Source organism: Gopherus evgoodei, chromosome 7 (assembly GCF_007399415.2).
Source record: "Gopherus evgoodei ecotype Sinaloan lineage chromosome 7, rGopEvg1_v1.p, whole genome shotgun sequence".
Taxonomy (NCBI): Eukaryota; Metazoa; Chordata; order Testudines; family Testudinidae; genus Gopherus; species Gopherus evgoodei.
Window position 1 is genome coordinate 44105446 of NC_044328.1, and position 17187 is coordinate 44122632.

The 17187-nt window shown below is 46.7% G+C and overlaps 1 protein-coding gene across 2 annotated transcripts in view; it reads left to right on the forward strand.

The window, feature by feature from the left end:
* CHST3 (carbohydrate sulfotransferase 3) overlaps positions 1 to 15895 on the forward strand; it is a 47022-nt gene extending 31127 nt beyond the window's left edge. For both annotated transcript variants that reach the window (XM_030570502.1, XM_030570503.1), the window contains exons 2-3: positions 3322 to 3612; positions 4847 to 15895. In XM_030570502.1, coding sequence (XP_030426362.1) covers positions 3476 to 3612; positions 4847 to 6089 — 1380 coding nt within the window. In that variant the 5' untranslated portion in view covers positions 3322 to 3475 and the 3' untranslated portion in view covers positions 6090 to 15895. The remainder of the gene's footprint in view (positions 1 to 3321; positions 3613 to 4846) is intronic.
* The last annotated feature ends 1292 nt before the right edge of the window (positions 15896 to 17187 follow it).

Below are 17187 nucleotides of genomic sequence, written 5' to 3' on the forward strand. Positions count from 1 at the left end.
GAAGTCTTGGCAACAGAGAGAAGTCATACACAGCTCCAGTCAAAGCAGTTTCAGTTTGGACATGTGTACGAATTACGACCCCTGTACAGGTACTGAGTTCTAAATTAGCAAAAAAGCATTTTTAAATTATCACTTAGAAAAAATAAAACCCCAAAAGGAACTTGTCTATACAACAGGCAAAGAACTGGTGAAATTTCTTGGGAAGTGAGAATGCTGTTTGTGTTCTAGGAAATCAAGAGAGAAGGATAGAACAGAAAATTTCGATTCTCCACATTGTTTCCTTTTAATAGCTGGAAATCTGTAAAACTCCTTTCCAAAAATATATTGCCCCCATGCTGGGTCCTGAGCATAAAACAGCATCAGGCTGGAATGGTGACTAATGTGAAAGGAATTCCATTTCCACCAAACCTGTCAAAAGATGGCACTTTCAGGTGCTCTCTCTTTCCCAGGGCTAGTCCTGGCAGGCAAGTGTGAAGCGAACAGGGCCTTTACTTGAACACAGAATGTGTTGGATCTGGAACTGTTCCAACAAATCAGAATGAGCAATGGCTGTTGTCCATTGGCAGGATGAAGGAGAATAGAGCTGCCTCCCTTTGCCTGTTTCATTCTGGGATTCCCCTTTTGTGTCATCCTGCCCCCCTTCTCCAGCCCTTCATTAGTGGTTCACAAGGAAGCCTGTAGGGCACAGCAATTGAACAGTTGGTGGGGTGGAAAGCTGTGCTTGTAAAATGTAGGTGGTTGTATTCAGTTCTGGGAACTGAGACTCTGATGGGGGCAGGGGAGGGATTCTGCCAGAGGGGAAGTGCAGCAAGGGGTCTCACAAGATTTATTTTGGGAACGGAGATATGAGGGGCAGAGATTGGTGGATGCTCTCAACAGCTGTTCCTCCCAAGCAGGATGGAGGTTATAAAGAGAAGGAGGCCCTTTGCATTTTTATTGCTCTCATTGTTAGTTATAATTTTGTTCATCTAGGAGAAGGAAATTGTTTACAGGCCCTTAACACCAGCTCTCCAGATGTTGAGAGCAGCAGATGTTTTCCTGGTTGTTGGAGCAGTTCCCTCCAGGGACTAAACGGAGGAGTATGTTTCCAAAACATCAAGTCCTGACATTTTTGATTCACTTATAACTAGGGAATCCCCCTTCCCACCTTCCTCTCTACTGCAGTATGACAGTCATCCTCAGGTGACAGGTAGCATTATCGGTGCACTGCAATGCTGTCTCTGCTTCCCCAGATTTGAGGCCCAGAGATGCTTTTCATCTAGTCTGACCTCCTGCACAATGCAGGCCACAGAATCTCACCTACCCACTCCTGTATCAAACCTGTGTCTGAGCCATTAAAGTCCTCAAATCATGGATTAAAGACTTCAAGGTGCAGAGAATCTTCCAGCAAATGACACATGCCCCACGCTGCAGAGGAAGGCAAAAAAAAAAAACAAAAAAAAAACAGGGTTTCTGCCAGTCTACCCTGGAGGAAAATTCCTTCCCGACCCCAAATATGGCGATCAGCTAAACCCTGAGCATGTGGGCAAGACTCACCAGCCAGACACCCAGGAAAGAATTCTCTGTAGTAACTCAGATCCCACCCCATCTAACATCCCATCACAGACCATTGGGCATATTTACCACTAGTAGTCAAAGACGAATTAATTGCCAAAATTAGGCTATCCCATCATACCATCCCCTCCATAAACTTATCAAGCTTAGTCTTGAAGCCAGATTTGTCTTTTGGCCCCTTGGAAGGCTGTTCCAGAACTTCACTCCTCTGATGGTTAGAAACGTTTGTCTAATTTCAAGTCTAAACTTCCTGATAGCCAGTTTAGATGTGTAGAGTACTTCAGCCAATCCATCCCTAAAATTCAGTGAAGATACAGCAGGGGGTAATTTGGCCCCTTGCATTTAAGGTCTGTGTTTAGAGAAAGGCCAGTCCTTATAGGGAAAAGATGAAGATCCCCTACGGCTGCATTTGATAAATGCCAAACTGCAAAAGTAAAGTAAATCCACTGGAACAAGCATTACAGTTGCACTGGAAGGACTTGATGTTTCTCAGGAAAGGTGTCATAGCGAGAGGCACTGCATAGTCACAGTAGTGCAAGCTGTCACACATGGGTTGGACAATGTCCTGCAAACCTGACCTGAAAGGCCTGTGTTCAGGGCTGAGGGAGTGGCTATGGGGAGTGAATTATTCAGAATCCTTGACTCCTATGCTGAGACTGTCTGGAAGGGTGCTACTTAGTACAAGTTGTGTTGGTGGGTTTTTGATGCAGACCCCCTGCTCACTGATGGGAGACTGCCAGTTGTTATCCAGAAAAGCTAAGCAGCTGTGTTGGTGCAGTGATTTCTGACATTACTAACCTGATCCAAATTTGCCCCCAGGTGATCCTCAGTCACCTGAGCCAGCTAGTCCTATTTCTATTTAAAACTACTGAGAAACAGTCAGGGCAGGAGAGATGAAAGTGAGGACAAGAACTCTAATAGCTAAAGGCCGTATCTTTGAATTGACGGCTTGATGCCAGGGAAAGATTCTAGAGAAGTGAATATGAATCCTGTGCCCCTCTTGACTATCTAAAATGTATTACATGTTATCATTATTCACAAGCACTGACTGGTCACTCACGGCTCTGCAAGACACAGAAGATGACATATTGGCCTGATAATTAACTGGGTGAAACTGGTGTGAAGTCAGAGATTTCAATGGAATTGCTCCTGATTTACACAAGTGTGAGACCAAAATTAAGCCCACAGTTGCAGTCCTGAGAAGCACACAGTCTACTGTAAACAGAGACAGACACATTAGGGATGTTTTACTGCCTTGGGAAGGGGCGAGGGACTATTTTTGACTGCAGTGGGTAGCATTTGTGGGCTTGACAGGAGTGAGTTTTTATTTAAATTGAGAATTGCCATTTATAATCAGTGTTACTTGAAATCCTATTCTTACAGTGCAGTGGGATTATGACCAGGCCCTTGATGTAGAGCCCTGCTCTCTCGCTCTTTAATTCCTGAGAGGGTAAAGAGATGCTTTATTGACTGTCCGAGTCAGCAGCGGGTGAGAGGGAGGAAAAGTGCTTTCTGTTTGTGTGGTGCAGTGCTGTTAAAGCCTCTGAGCAGATACTGGAGAAAATATCACACTGATTGGGTGGGGGGTCAATCTCGATGGAGATTTCCCTGGGTCAGCATTTTGTGTAACTCTTGAAATCTATGTAAAGCATCCACCATATGAAAGATGCTGACCCTGCGATAGTTAAGTTCTTAAATTGGTTTATTCTAGGCAGCCTATCTTCTCATTCCCAGCACTAACACTTCCCCTTTTCTCTCTCTGTGCAGGCAAGGGTGTCACCTGTCTGATCAAGAAGTATTAAAACTGGACAATGCCTTCTAGATAGCTGAAGAGCACAAGGAGCGGGGGAAGGTGCTCCTTTATTCTTCTTCGCCGGGGAGAGACTTTGAGGCAAAACGTTGGACTCCCCAGTCTCTCCCCATGGATAAAGGACACGCTTTACCCCAGGATATCCGGGACCTGCGGCACTGCCTGAGAATGAAGAGCAAGTATGCCATTCTCCTGGTGTTTGTTGTAGCTCTTGTCATTATCGAGAAGGAAAACAATATCATATCGAGGTAGGAAAAAAGAGAGAGCAAGCTCTTGCTATATTGGGGATTGGAGATTGGGGATGATTTCTCTTCATTCTTGATGTAGCCTTCACCTCACCTTTCTGCAGCCAGCCTTCCAACCATGTACAACTAGATACATTTCTCCCTCGTGGATTGTGAAACCCATTAATGCCTATCACCTTCTTTCCATTACAATCCCAGTCAGTCACTACAACTGGCTACAGTGAAAGGCCTTGTTCTCAGCAGTTCTTAGCACTGGTTCTTCCAGTTCTTTCCCCACTTTCAGTAAACAGCCTGCCCAATCAACCAAATTTTTTTATGCCTTAGTTTCCTGGTTATCTCCAGTGAGCCCCAGCATAGTTGGATTAATATGTAAGTCTCATGCTTTGAGAATGCGCAAGACAAATACACTGGAGATGGGCATCATAGAAGATCATAGCTAGGTAGACTATGACAAGTGAGTAGATGCCAAAGTGTCTAGCTGAAGCTGCCTACTTGCCCATACTGAGGGAATGAAGAGGGTTTTTATTTAGGCCATGTCTACACTTAAAGTGCTACTGTGGCACACCCGCACTGGTGCAGCTGCAGCAGCGTTTCAGTGCAAACACTCACTATAGTGACAGGAGAGTTTTCCCTTCACTGTAGTTAATTCACTTCCCTGAGAGGCAGTGGCTAGGTCCACGGAAGACTTTTTCTGGCCACAGTGCTGTCTATATTGGGTTAGGTCAGCTTAACTATTTCTCTCAGAGATGTGGATTTTTCCCACCCCGGAGAGATGTTGCTATGCCTATGTAAGTTTCCAGTGTAGACCTGCCTTAGGGCTTTTCTTTTTTAAAAGCTGATAAATGTTAGCAGTTGAGAAAATGAAGGATGAATAGAGTGGACATATTCTGTGCAAATGTCCCTTAAGCAGTTACGCCAAAAGCACCTCAGTCCTGACCTGCAGCATGTCCTGCTGTTCTACTCCTGGGTTCCCTTACAGCCCCGCCACTGCCCATTAATCCCCACCTGCAGTTTACTGCTACTCCAAAACTGGACCTCTCCTGAAGAGACTGCCAGTTGTGCCAGTCTGTGTTGGCTTTGCAGTATGGACAGAGGGGCACAAGGGAGTAAATTGAAACTACTGAACTTGTTAGGCCTCAGGTGAAATAAGATGAACTCAGGTGCTTAGAGGTGAAAATCTAAATGTCCCCCTTTTTAACCACTGCCTCATTTGTGGTTTTGTTCTCTTTATTTGCAGGGTATCAGACAAGCTGAAGCAAGCCCCACAACCTCTGATGGAGGTCAACAGCACAGACCCTGGCCTAGTGCTGTCAGAAAATGGGTCCCTCTTGTCCCTCAGCGAGCTGGACTCTGCCTTTTCTCAGCTCAAGAGCCGGCTTCAGAATGTCACCTTGCAGCTGGGAGGGACCAGGGAGCCTACTGTGGCACAGGGACCCCGGAGACATGTGCTCCTGATGGCCACCACCCGCACAGGTTCCTCCTTTGTGGGAGAGTTCTTCAACCAACAGGGCAACATTTTCTATCTCTTTGAGCCATTGTGGCACATCGAGAGGACAGTGTCATTCGAGCCAGGCGGAGCAAACGCGGTGGGATCGGCCCTCGTCTACCGAGATGTCTTGAAGCAGCTGTTACTCTGTGACCTCTACATCCTGGAGAACTTCATCACCCCATTCCCTGAGGAACACCTGACCCCGTATATGTTCCGGCGGGGCTCAAGCCGCTCCCTGTGTGAGGACCCTGTTTGCACCCCTTTTGTCAAGAAGGTCTTTGAGAAGTACCACTGCAAGAACCGCCGCTGTGGCCCCCTCAACATTACCCTCGCTGCAGAAGCCTGCTTGCACAAGAATCACATGGCACTCAAGACAGTGCGAATTCGGCAGCTGGAGTTCTTACGACCCTTGGTTGAAGACCCTCGCCTAGACATGAGGATCATCCAGCTGGTGCGGGACCCCCGGGCAGTGCTGGCGTCTCGCATTGTGGCCTTCTCAGGCAAGTATGAAACCTGGAAGAAATGGGCTTCAGAAGGAGCAGCTCCCCTCAATGAGGATGAGGTGCAGAGGCTGCGGGGGAACTGTGAGAGCATCCGCCTCTCGGCTGAACTTGGCCTGAGACAGCCAGCCTGGCTGCGGGGCCGCTACATGCTGATCCGCTATGAGGATATTGCCAGGTCACCCCTCCAAAATGCCAAGGAGATGTACAGGTTTGCTGGCATCAGCCTCACCCCACAGGTGGAGGAATGGATCCAGAAGAACACCCAGGCACCTCAGGACAGCAATGGCATCTACTCCACCCAAAAGAACTCCTCGGAGCAGTTCGAGAAGTGGCGCTTCAGCATCCCCTTCAAGTTGGCTCGGGTGGTGCAGAGCGTCTGCGGCCCAGCCATGAGTCTGTTTGGCTACAAACTGGCCAGCGACCAAGAGACCCTCACAAACAGATCCATCAGTTTGCTAGAGGAAAGAAGAGCCTTCTGGATCACGTAAGAGCTCTCATTGTTGGGTTTCTGTATGGAAACATACGGTTAGACTGAAAAAAGAAAAACCTGAGCACAAGAACAGCTGGGGAAGCAGGAAAGGGGCAAGTGGAAAGGGGCCACTGTCCCCTGCTGACACGCATCACACCCTCGTTTATAAGGCTTGTGTTTGCCATGCGCTCCTCATCCTAGCGAGGTGCTTTCTGAATCTCCAGTGCACAGCAGGGGGAATGCAGTAACAGCCAGGAGCTCTGGCTCATCTAGATGGATTATAATGTGGCCACCCTTTGAAACTAAATGGAGCTCAGAAGCTGGCAGTGGGGAGAACCAAAGCAGTAGGTACTAGCTTCCATACCTCACCTCTTAGCTTTCTTCTCTGCACAAGCGCCACCCTTCTTTCAAAGGACATTTCTGCACTAAACCTCCAAAGAGAGAATTGTATGTTTTAAAAATCTTCGTACACTTTAAAATCCCTCATCTCGCCGAGCATGAGCGAGGAGGTGAGAGGAGCCAAGGGTTGCACTGATATCGCCTTGGGCAAACTTAAAGACTTCGCTAAACTGTATTTGGTTGGGTTGACGGAACTGTCAGAAAGGGACTTGGTTGGGGTTTGTTGCCAAGAAACCTCTTAGTAAATCCCCAGTGAGAGGATCTGGGAGACTCTCTCCTCCCATCCTGACTGCTTCTGCCTTATGCTGACAAAGACTCATGTCAGACACTTTGTGACTGAGTCCTACAAGGGTGAGCACACTCCCTCAGACCATGCTCTTGGAAGAGCAAAATGCCAGGACATCGGGAAAACATGTAGCAGAACCAGCAAACAGCCACACCATGATCTCTGGCACTGGTGCAGCATTTTCCACCTCAGCTGCTTGTTATCAAGTGCACCAAAGCCGCAGCTAAGAGATGTCCTGGAGACAATGAAAACACTATTTAAGAGAGAGAGAGAGAGACTTAGAGAAAGTGAAAGCAATGCTCTCTGTCTCTGGGGATTCAACTGGTCTCCTTCCAAGGTGCCATCAGTTGTTTTGTCTTCCACCACCATGGAGGCTGGATTCCTCAGTGATCATTTGCTGGTCTAGAGATCGATACTGAAAGCTTTCTTGGCTGGTGGTGGCAGGGTGTTTCTGTAATAGTATTTATATTTTGTCCTTGCTATTGTTTGTATATCTTTGGAAGTGCTGGTTGGAGGCTGCCAGCAATTCTCCTGCCCAAAGCAAAAGGGAGTAGTTTGTACCAATTAGCTTTTTGTGGCAGGAGAGGGGGGAGGAGAGAGACTGGGATGCAGGCAAGTGGGAACTCATCCAAAATTAGGCAATAGGAATCGTTTCCATAACAGAAAGAGATGGTCTCAGATTGCAACAGACAAATTCCTAGCCTGTGCTGCCCCTTGTCCAGTCCACAGTTAGGTTAGGTTTTTGCTTCCTGGAGTTTGATCTCTTCCTGGGGCAACCCAGAGGCTACTCCAGAAGAGGTCTTCAGACTCCTTTTCAGCCCCATCATTATTCTGAGATACCCACTGAGTCCCCTTCACCCTTAAATACATCCTCAGGGAAGAAACATGGAACAAGATCTGAGCTGGGTGTGTTTTTTTGTTTTGTTTTGTTTTTTAGTAATTTTTGAAGGGGCAGCATCAGGTTTTTGTTTTAAATCATATTTAAAGGGATGCTGTCAACACAGCAAATTTCTCTCTGAAACGTATCTTTACTTCCTGTTGTCACAGATTATTCAAATTTAGAGAGATGGCAAGAGACATTTCTCTGTTTTTCTGTGTGTTTACTTTGTGCATTTATCAGTACTTTAGGCAGTCAGTTTCATCCATGGTTGGATTCACTTCCTAATCTCATGCCCTAGCATGAGAGAATATCAGAATTCTCATGCACAAGGGTGGGGGCAGGCACAGCTGGACAGGGGAGCAGTCCCCCTAATCTCCTATGGATCCATGGACATGGCCTGGGAGCACTGGTAAACTGGAGCTGGACAGCAGGTAGACAGAGTAAACTGTTGCTGACATGGGTGATCAGCATAGGGGACACGCTAATGCAGGAGGGGGATCCAGGCACATCCTGTTTATGGCCATTGTTGTGCCGGAGCACACCCGTTTGAGCAACGGAAAGAGAAACACAAAAATAAATGCAGGATAATGGCTGAAATTCTCAGCCTTGGTGCACTTTAACAAAGTATATGCCCCCAACCTACACCCATGTAAAAAAAAGAAAAAATTGACAGTGTCCCTGTCACAGGGAGAGCTAGGTGGCACCTCTTCCTGGTCGCTCTGGGGAACAGCTCTGTCCAACTCGGGTGTCCCCTTCCGCTGCTCACTGCATGCTCTGCTGTCTCTGACTCTCTGTGACTCAAGGGGCTCTGTTTTTGCGGTTTGGCCCTCTGGCGACGTCACTATAGTCCTCCCCTTCCAGGATAACAAAATAAATCTCCAATCCAGCTGTCCAGAGCTCCTCTCTAGGGCTTCTGTGCCACTTCTCAATGAGGTTGATAGGAGAACCCAGGCCTGCACTCTCCACTGGGTTCCAGCCCAGAAACCCTGTAACAAGCAGCCAAGGTGTGCATGGTCCATCCTACCCCTTGCTGCTGTTTTCCCTGGGCTTCTTCCCACCTAGCTCTCTCAGGCTTCCTTTCCCCACAACTCCTCTGGGGTTGACCCTTGTTCTAGGGTTAGAATCCTGGTGCTTATTCTCCCTCTTGGGTTTTTATCTCCCCTCCTCTGTGCTCCCAGAGAGCAACCTCAGAGTCTCCCTGCAGTCCCCTTCTCCAGCAAACTTCTGGCTTTATAATCCAGCCTGCTCCAGCCCAGCTGAGTCTCTTGTTCAATTAAGCCTGGCTTTCCCTCCAGGTACAGCCAGGTACCCTAACTGGTCCCTTGGGCCCACATTAATCCTTTCAGGGCCTGTGTGGAGTACATACCCCATCACCATTCTCTTTTTAAAAAAGAGCAACAATCCACATCTCCCTCCCAGGGTTACTAACAACACCTTATATTGTTAAACTGAAATAGTTTTTTAAATATATGAATTTATTTTACTCCTGTTATACAGTTTGTCCAAACTGAGATGCAGAAAGTAACCAATGAAAACAGACCAGGCGGCAGGGGTGCTGGAACAATTTTTTTAGTGGGGCTGCTGAAAGCCATTGAACCAAACTGTAAATGATGGAAACCTCTTCAAGCCAGTGAGTACAGCAGCACCCCCAGTTCTAGCACTTATGCCAGGCAGTTTGACTTTTCAGCTCCCTTGTACTAGCACAATTCTTTCTGCAGTGTTTGGGTTGCAGATATTGCTAAGAGAATGTTGATGCAAAAAGGTGGAAACTGTTTCCAGTTGAGCTTAAAAATAATCATGAAAAGATTGACTAATAGCAGGTTTTGTAAAAACAAAACAAAACAAAAACATTTATTTTTCTATCCCTAAATTTTGGGCCTAAACTATCTTTACAGTTTTTCAAGGAATTACTTATGTCTAAATAAGTGGTCCTCAACCTTTTCGTCTTGCAGGCGCCAGACGAAGGACTGTAGCGGTCGAGCATCCGCCAAAATGCTGCCGAATTTCGGCGGCATTTCAGTGTTGCCGCCTCTTGATGAAGTCGCTTGTCGGTGGCAAGCGGCGTCATTGAGAGGCCTTACTGCCAAAATGCCGCCGATTTCGGCGGATGCTTGACTGCCTGCCAGGACGCGAGCGCATTTATATGCCCGGCGCCTACGGGCACCGCGTTGGGGACCCCTGGTGAAAAGAAAAGTGAAAAGAAATTAACAAATATATGCTTCAAAGGGGGCTTTTCTATGTATGACCTTTGCAACTCACGTGTGGAGTTGTTTGTGAAACTCAAACTCTGTACCCACTGAAGAGCACATTTTAAACTACTACCTTTAGGTATATAAACTATAAAGGGCAAATATACAACAGCCTCCTCCTTCAAGATCACAGACCCTCTGGTGCAAACAATAATTTTTGACCTCTCTTTCTTTAATATTCACATTCTGTCCTCTAACTGCCTCATCCTATATTATAATTTGTTTACCTTTGGAGCAGACTTAGGCCTCAATTCAGGAAAGCACTTAAGCATGGCATAACTTTAAGCACACCTTAATGTTAAGCATATGCATAAAAGCTGTCCTGAACAGAGGTGCTTTCCAGAATAAGGGCCTTAATGCATACTGCAGCATTTCTTCAATATACTCAGGACAAAAAGAGCTATAGGTACAGCATGAGGGGCCCTATTTCCAGTTGACTTCTACCTTGTGTCATCATTTGCATCAGTATAAAGTGGCCGTAAATGGTCCCCAAAACAAAACAGAAATGGTTTACACAATATGACCACCCAGTGAACCTGAGCCAAGGCCCATTTAAATCAATGGAAAGACTCCCACTGACTTTGACAGATTTTGGATCAGCACCAAGGTGCAGGATAACCATGAATCAGATCCATACTGCTCTTTAATCAAACTTACTTTGCCAGCTCCAGCAGGGAGCCCCCAGTGGAAACAATTCTGGTGCAGTCAGTAGGGGAGAGTGTGTTTACCTGGAGCTCCAACCAGCACTTTGGTTCTGAGAAGTGAGGCGTTATTATTGCTATTGTTTGTTTTGTTTGTGCTTTTCAAAAGTTTATTTTTATTTTTATTTTTTGTCTACAAGGGCTGCAGTCCGGCAGGAAAGAGGCTGCCACTTCCTGCAACATGTGGAACCGTTCAGAGAATGGAGGGTTTAATATTGTAAACTGCAAGGGGAATTTATTTATTTATTATATGAAAAAGAGGGGAAATATTTTATTAGCAGGGAGTCTGAGCTACACCCAAAACCAGGCAGACAATAAATATCCCAAGAAATGGAAAAAAGATAAACAATTAAACTCAGAGCGGCACAGATATGATTTCAAACAAAATGCTGTTGTTTTGAGAAGTCTATTTTTCTTAACACCCAGAAACAAACAAAAATCACACTTCTGTCTCGAAACTGCTAACTGCTGTTGTTACAAGTAACACCTCCACACTCTATAACTGAACCAGATTAGGTTCACTGTTCCCTGTTATTGGGAGAGTCAGGGGGCTTTGCACAGCAACAGGAAGGAGGAAAATACCCTTTTAATTTTTTAAGGGACGCATGGTTGAAAAAAATCTCTAAAATTGGCGAACTCAGGCTGTGTAGGACATGAAACTCTTTGTAGCACTTTTAAAATGACAGCCTTTCAAATGGCCCATTTCACAAGCTGCGAGCTTGTTGACACTGTGTTATGGTGGTAGAAGTTATCTTGCTCAGGGGTGTGAATAAGCCACCCCCTGCACGTAACTTATAATGACCTAAGCGCCATCCCTTGTAAAGGGGGTTTTATCGTGTTGACGAGAGAGCATCTTCACCAGACATGCTACAGTGGCACAGCTGCTGTAGCATTCTCGTGTAGCCTAGCCCTGAGACACACAATAAATCCCAGACAGGACAAAGGCTTTGGATATAATTTTATGGCCTGGGAAAACACAGAAATGCACAGGAAGTGAAAGGGTACATACCGCAGTGGCATAAAAGAATGGCTGTTGCCTCTAGGGAGCCCATCTGGAATCAGACCTGTGCATAATAAGAAGTTAATATGGGGGTTTCAATCCCAGCCCCCAGGTGGGAGCTGATACCAGGTCCCCTCATCCCAAGAGATGGAGAGAAAAGTTGCAATACTCAGAGCTGAGGTTATTTGGTAGATGAACGTGGGATATGTGATTAAATATGGAAGGCCAAATCCTGCCATGATTTACACCTTTTGCAATCACACATGACTTCAGTGGGTCTTAAATCAGGCTAGGATTTGGCCTAGAGGCTGGAATTCTGTCTCATTGCTGGAGCAGTCCCTCAGGGCAGGGCTGAATTCATTAGCAGCTCCTGGGAGTCATACTGGATGGCTACCTTCTCTGTACATAGCCCTGGGATAGACAGAGGGAGTCAGTTCTCTGCTCAGCCAGTCACTTGACCTTCCCAAGCACAAGAGAGTCATTCACCAGTTATTTGTTTATTTAAAGGTTTTTTCTCTCTCCCTGAACGTATCTTCAGGCTGGGGGAGAGAGACAGTCTCTGACCTTGGCACATAAAAGGACTATTCCTCTGTGTTCCAGTTATTAGACATGAGGCAAATTTCTAACATCACATTCTTTCTCTGGTGTGTTCGATAGAGCTACACATTCTCTCTCCCTTCTCTGTCCTATAGGACAGGGACCAGGCTTAGGTGCTAGAAGAAAGCAGTGCATGCACTCAGCCTGTCGTGCTCTCCTGAACCCGAACTCCCTTGTGGTACTGCAGCATAGTAACCTCCAGCTATCAGGCTAGTTCGTGGGGGTGGGCCTTTCACTCACTAATCTTTCGGGTGGGGAGAAGTGTGAAGAAAGAGAAGGAGCTGGCAGCAGGGTCTGAATGGAGCCTTTGACTTGCAGCTATGCTGCATGTCACCCCGGCAGGGCAGAGAGAGGAAGGCTCACAACTGCCATCTGTGCTTCTAAGGCTGTAAAATGGAGAGCTGCTTTATTACTTCAGCTGTTTTCTTCCTTCCCTTCTTCCTCCTCTGATCCATCTTTGCTTGTCAGCTCAAAGGGAGGAATCTCAGGCATCTGGCCCTCTTCAGTGGCTGACATCACACAGCCCAGGAGTTTAAAATCAGAGCACCTGCCTCCAGGAAAGCAGATGTAAGTTCAGCTGCAGGGGCTCTCCGCATTGTCGGGGAAAATCCAAGGGGACAGGAGGCAAGGGAGGGTCGGCCCCGGCATCAGGCAAGCTTCAAAGGGAAATGCACTGGTCCCTTGGGCAGCTGGAAGTGTGCACCTAAGGGAGTCCAGCATCCCTCGTTTATTTATCTGGATGGGGAGAACTCTCTGCTGCCACCTAGGAGTTTTTTACAAAACTAAATTAACAGCTAAACTAATGTCCAGATATTTTCTTACTGGCCCTGTGTTAAGGGTTTGGCTTAAAGGCCTGCCTGGCTGCATAGCAGTGATGTTACACAGGGTTTTTTACATTCCCGGAGCCACTGTGGTCTGCCAGCCCCCTGGAAGTGCTGACAGACACATCCTCTGAGGAGAGTACTCAGTACTCTAGTTTGAATCTTCCATGCACAGAAATGAATGTGAACCTTGTAACCAGTTAGAAGATGGTTGACTTGACTTATTTAATTAAAAACACAATGGAGCAGAATCCAAAAAGGCATCTCCTGTCTCTCTAGCATTTATTCACTTGTTATTTTTGGCAGCAGGAGAAGTGTAGACATTAACAGCAGCAGATGCAGCAGCTGGTAAGAGTCTTTGTGTAACATGCTCCCCCGGGGCAGTGACTTGCTCTCCTTATCCGTGTAGCAGCAGCAACGGCGCTCAGTCAACACATTGGAAGACGCTCAGGAAAATAAGATCTGGGGATGAAAAAGGAAACCACTGTGCTGACAAGAATTTAAACGAGCTAATTGCCCTCCCCTACCCCCGTGTTGCTGAGCACTCAACTTCCATTCGCTCTAATGGAATTTGCAGGTGCTCATTTCCAATCAGGAGAGCTGTGCAGCCGCTGTTTAGCAAACCTTGGTAGCAGAGTGGTGTGCACAAGGGCTGGTGCTATCTCCAATACCACAGAGATGGAGAAAAAAGTTGGTTTCAAATCCATCAGAAATACAGAGCGGAATGTTACCACCCATCAACGGGAAAAGAAAAGGCTAAAATCAATGTGGGAAATATCATCTTCAGGAACCTAAGAGGACTTAACAAACCACAGAGAAGCATTGGGCTCCACCCTGTTTCTTTTCCTCACCCATAATCAGGCATCCATGGTGAGGCTCACTGCAGCTCAGAGGCAGTGGGAGGAAGGCAGCCCGGGCTATTCTGGGTAAATGATGGGATGGAGACAGCCACTGGTTCAGTCTCACTTTTTCTCACGGTCTTGCATACCTATAGCCAGCCCTGGAGCTGGTGTAGGAAGATGCTGCAGTGAAGTGTTGGAACCTACCCATCCCCAGCAAGCATCTAGCTGGAGGAACACCATTAATTCTGGATTTTTAATGAGGCTGTTTCTCTTAGCTCCAAAATGTCCTGCCCAAGTATCCAGTCATTTGTGAAATAGCTATGTTCTGGGATGTTGCTGCCTTGATTTCAGGTACAAGTGTTTTACTGCTAAAATTGTGCAGGCTAGAGTCTGAGGACACTGCCCCCTTTGTCCTGCCAGGCTCCAGGGTGGAAAGAAAAGAGGCTTCTTTGGGTCATGGGGCCTTAGCTTTAGGCATCTTTCAGCTGCAAATCTTGTCACACTGCCTGGAGTGGCTCACGAGCAGGAGTGCTGACCTCAGGGCTGACAGGTAAAACCAGGGCAGACACCCCTAGCTAGTGGTATGTTCTGTAATTAAATTTCACCAGCCCAAGAACAAATGTGAACTGGATCGCTGTATCTTACTTCAGAGTTAGACAGTCCCTTCATGCTCTCCAGTCTACCTTGCCACCCAGGCAAGATGGACTAACTGATAAATGGTCACTTACACCAAGAATCACAAAATATTCAGGTTTCTCCCAGTTCCAAGAGACCAGTCGCTTACCCCAGATCAACTTGTATCTTAGTTCTCACACCAAAGACAATGCCTGTAGCCAACCCTCTAATAAGTTAATTAAAGGTTTATTAACTAGGGAAAAGAAATGAGACAGTTATTTACAGGTTAAAGCAAGCAAGCATATACACATAAATGCATTACCCTCTATGGCTCCTAAAGATGACAGATGTAGTAATCTGTCAATTTGAAATGTCTTTCAGGGTGGACCCAGGGGTAACCCCTGGGGATCTCTGCCTAAATGCATTACCCTCTATGGCTCCTAAAGATGACAGATGTAGTAATCTGTCAATTTGAAATGTCTTTCAGGGTGGACCCAGGGGTAACCCCTGGGGATCTCTGCCTTAATTTAGCATCTCTGGCCCTGTGAAAGTTCAAACAGCAAAGAAAGGAAAACATTTCTTATGATTCTGTTTTATCTTTTACATGTAACCTTCCAGTCTATGGGCTGGTGTGCATTACACAGTCAGGTCAACCTAAGAGCGGGGCGAGACAAGAAATCTGGTTAGCAAGAGTCCAGCTGCCCCCGGCTCCCCTGGAGAGCCAGGGAGAGAATGGCCCTTGATCCTGGCTGGGAGCAGGGGTGAGAAGCCTAGGTGGTATTACCGTCCCACCCCCCGACTCCCAGCTGGGAACATTAGCTGTCTTGTCAATTTCACAGCTGCCTGGCTCCCAGCTGGGAGCGGGTGGGCCGGAGGGTGAGAAGCCAGGGCAACTAGACCCCGCTCCCTGGGGCAAGAAAACCCAGGCAGCTTCCCCCCACTCCCAGCAGGGACCAGGGAGGCGAGAAGCCCTGGGCAGCTTCCTCCCCACTCCCAGTGGAGAATGGGAAGGTGAGAAGCCCTGTGCAGCCTCCCCAGCTCCCAGCGGGGAATAGGGAGCAGTGGGGAGGACAGTCCACTGGGTGCCTATGTGACAGCTGGTAGGGAACTGCCAGCAGAGCTGAGAGACCAGACTTTCAATTCCCCACATTGCCCCTCTTAGATCGATGGAAGCGCTCCTGGTGAGGGCTCGCAGTACTGATCCAAGGAGGGTAATATGGATGTGCATCACCACAGTAATTACTGCAGTGGCTATAAATCGACCTAATATAAGTCGACTTATGTTTCCAGTGTAGACATACCTATGAGATGAGCTTCTTTGCATGTAGCATTTCCAAGGTCTGGTGGGGCCATTCACCAATCCTATGTATCTTTATGGCCTGTTTAAACTTGATAGGCCTCCTTAATGGGTGGGGAAGGGGGGAAGAAATGATTCACATGCCTGGGTTCACAAGTTCAGTGCAAACATTTTCAAAGTTATAAAGCAAAACTTAAATTTGTTGTTCTATCACAGACTTACAAGTGAGATTAATGCATGCAGCAACCTACGAGCATTTCATAGAATCTAAACACTAAATACATTCTTACAAAACTAACATACAGAGAGCTGGTTTGTTTTCCAACTATGAGTTTGTTAGTTCTTCGCTAACGCCTATGGCCTTGGCAGTTGGTTTACCAAGGTCACAGGCAGATTTCCCAAAATGAATTAGGGCTCAGCAGAAAGGGTAACACGAGCTCTTTCCTCCAGAGTATTTTGGCCTCATCTCACAAATGCAACAGCAAACACAACAGAAATGGACTAGTTTTTTTTAGAGAAAGGGTAATTTTTTTGTCCAGGGAATGAGAAAATTCATGCGTTCCTGTCTTTTCATTGCTAACATAGCCACTTTACAAACATTATCAATAAAATTCAGCCACAATGAGACACCAGTGAAAGTGTTTGTGCCAAACTTTATGAAACAACAATTGTGAATTTCACACAGATCTATTAAGGAGCTTGTATACAAATGCTTGTAAAGGGTATACATTTCAAAATGGCTGGACACAGGCTCCAAATAGTAAATGGATCCTCTGGAGGTGTAATCTTTTAATAGCTAGTAAAAGACTTGCTAAATGCAGCCCTGCAGTTTATTGAGAGAACAGGCAGGTAGTAAAAGCTCAGCAGGACAAGGTTTACCCAAGTGCTCATGGCTTGGAGAAGAAAGGACGAGCAGGTCTCATTCACTGGGACAGGTGGACAAGGGATGGCTGTGTATGACTGCACTCCTTGAAAGAGTTTGTTCAGGTTTGTTCAGGTGCATGCATGTTTGTGTCTGTCAGGCACCACTAGAGAGGGTGTAGGGGTTGGCAGGGAGGGGACTTACTGGGCATATAGCGCTGGAAGGCCAAGATAGCAAACCCAGTGTGGCTGCCTTGCTTTTTAAAAAGGTCAGGCCACATTGAAAGGAGATCAGAACAGTGCCACAAATAAAACCAATACCTTAAACAAGGACCAGGGAATTCTTCCAAAGCCCGCACTGGCACCTGTGCCAAGGCTGACCACCATTCCTTCCTAATAACAATGAGACCCATCCTTGAGCAGTTCAGCCTTGTGGCCCCCTAATCAAGTCCAGTCTGATCCAAAAGTCCCTCTGAATCCCTTCCACTGTTTGTCCCGAAACACAGTATCTAAAAGTAGGAACAGCCACCAGTGGGGCATCTGGCGACAGTCAGGCAGCCTGAAAGATG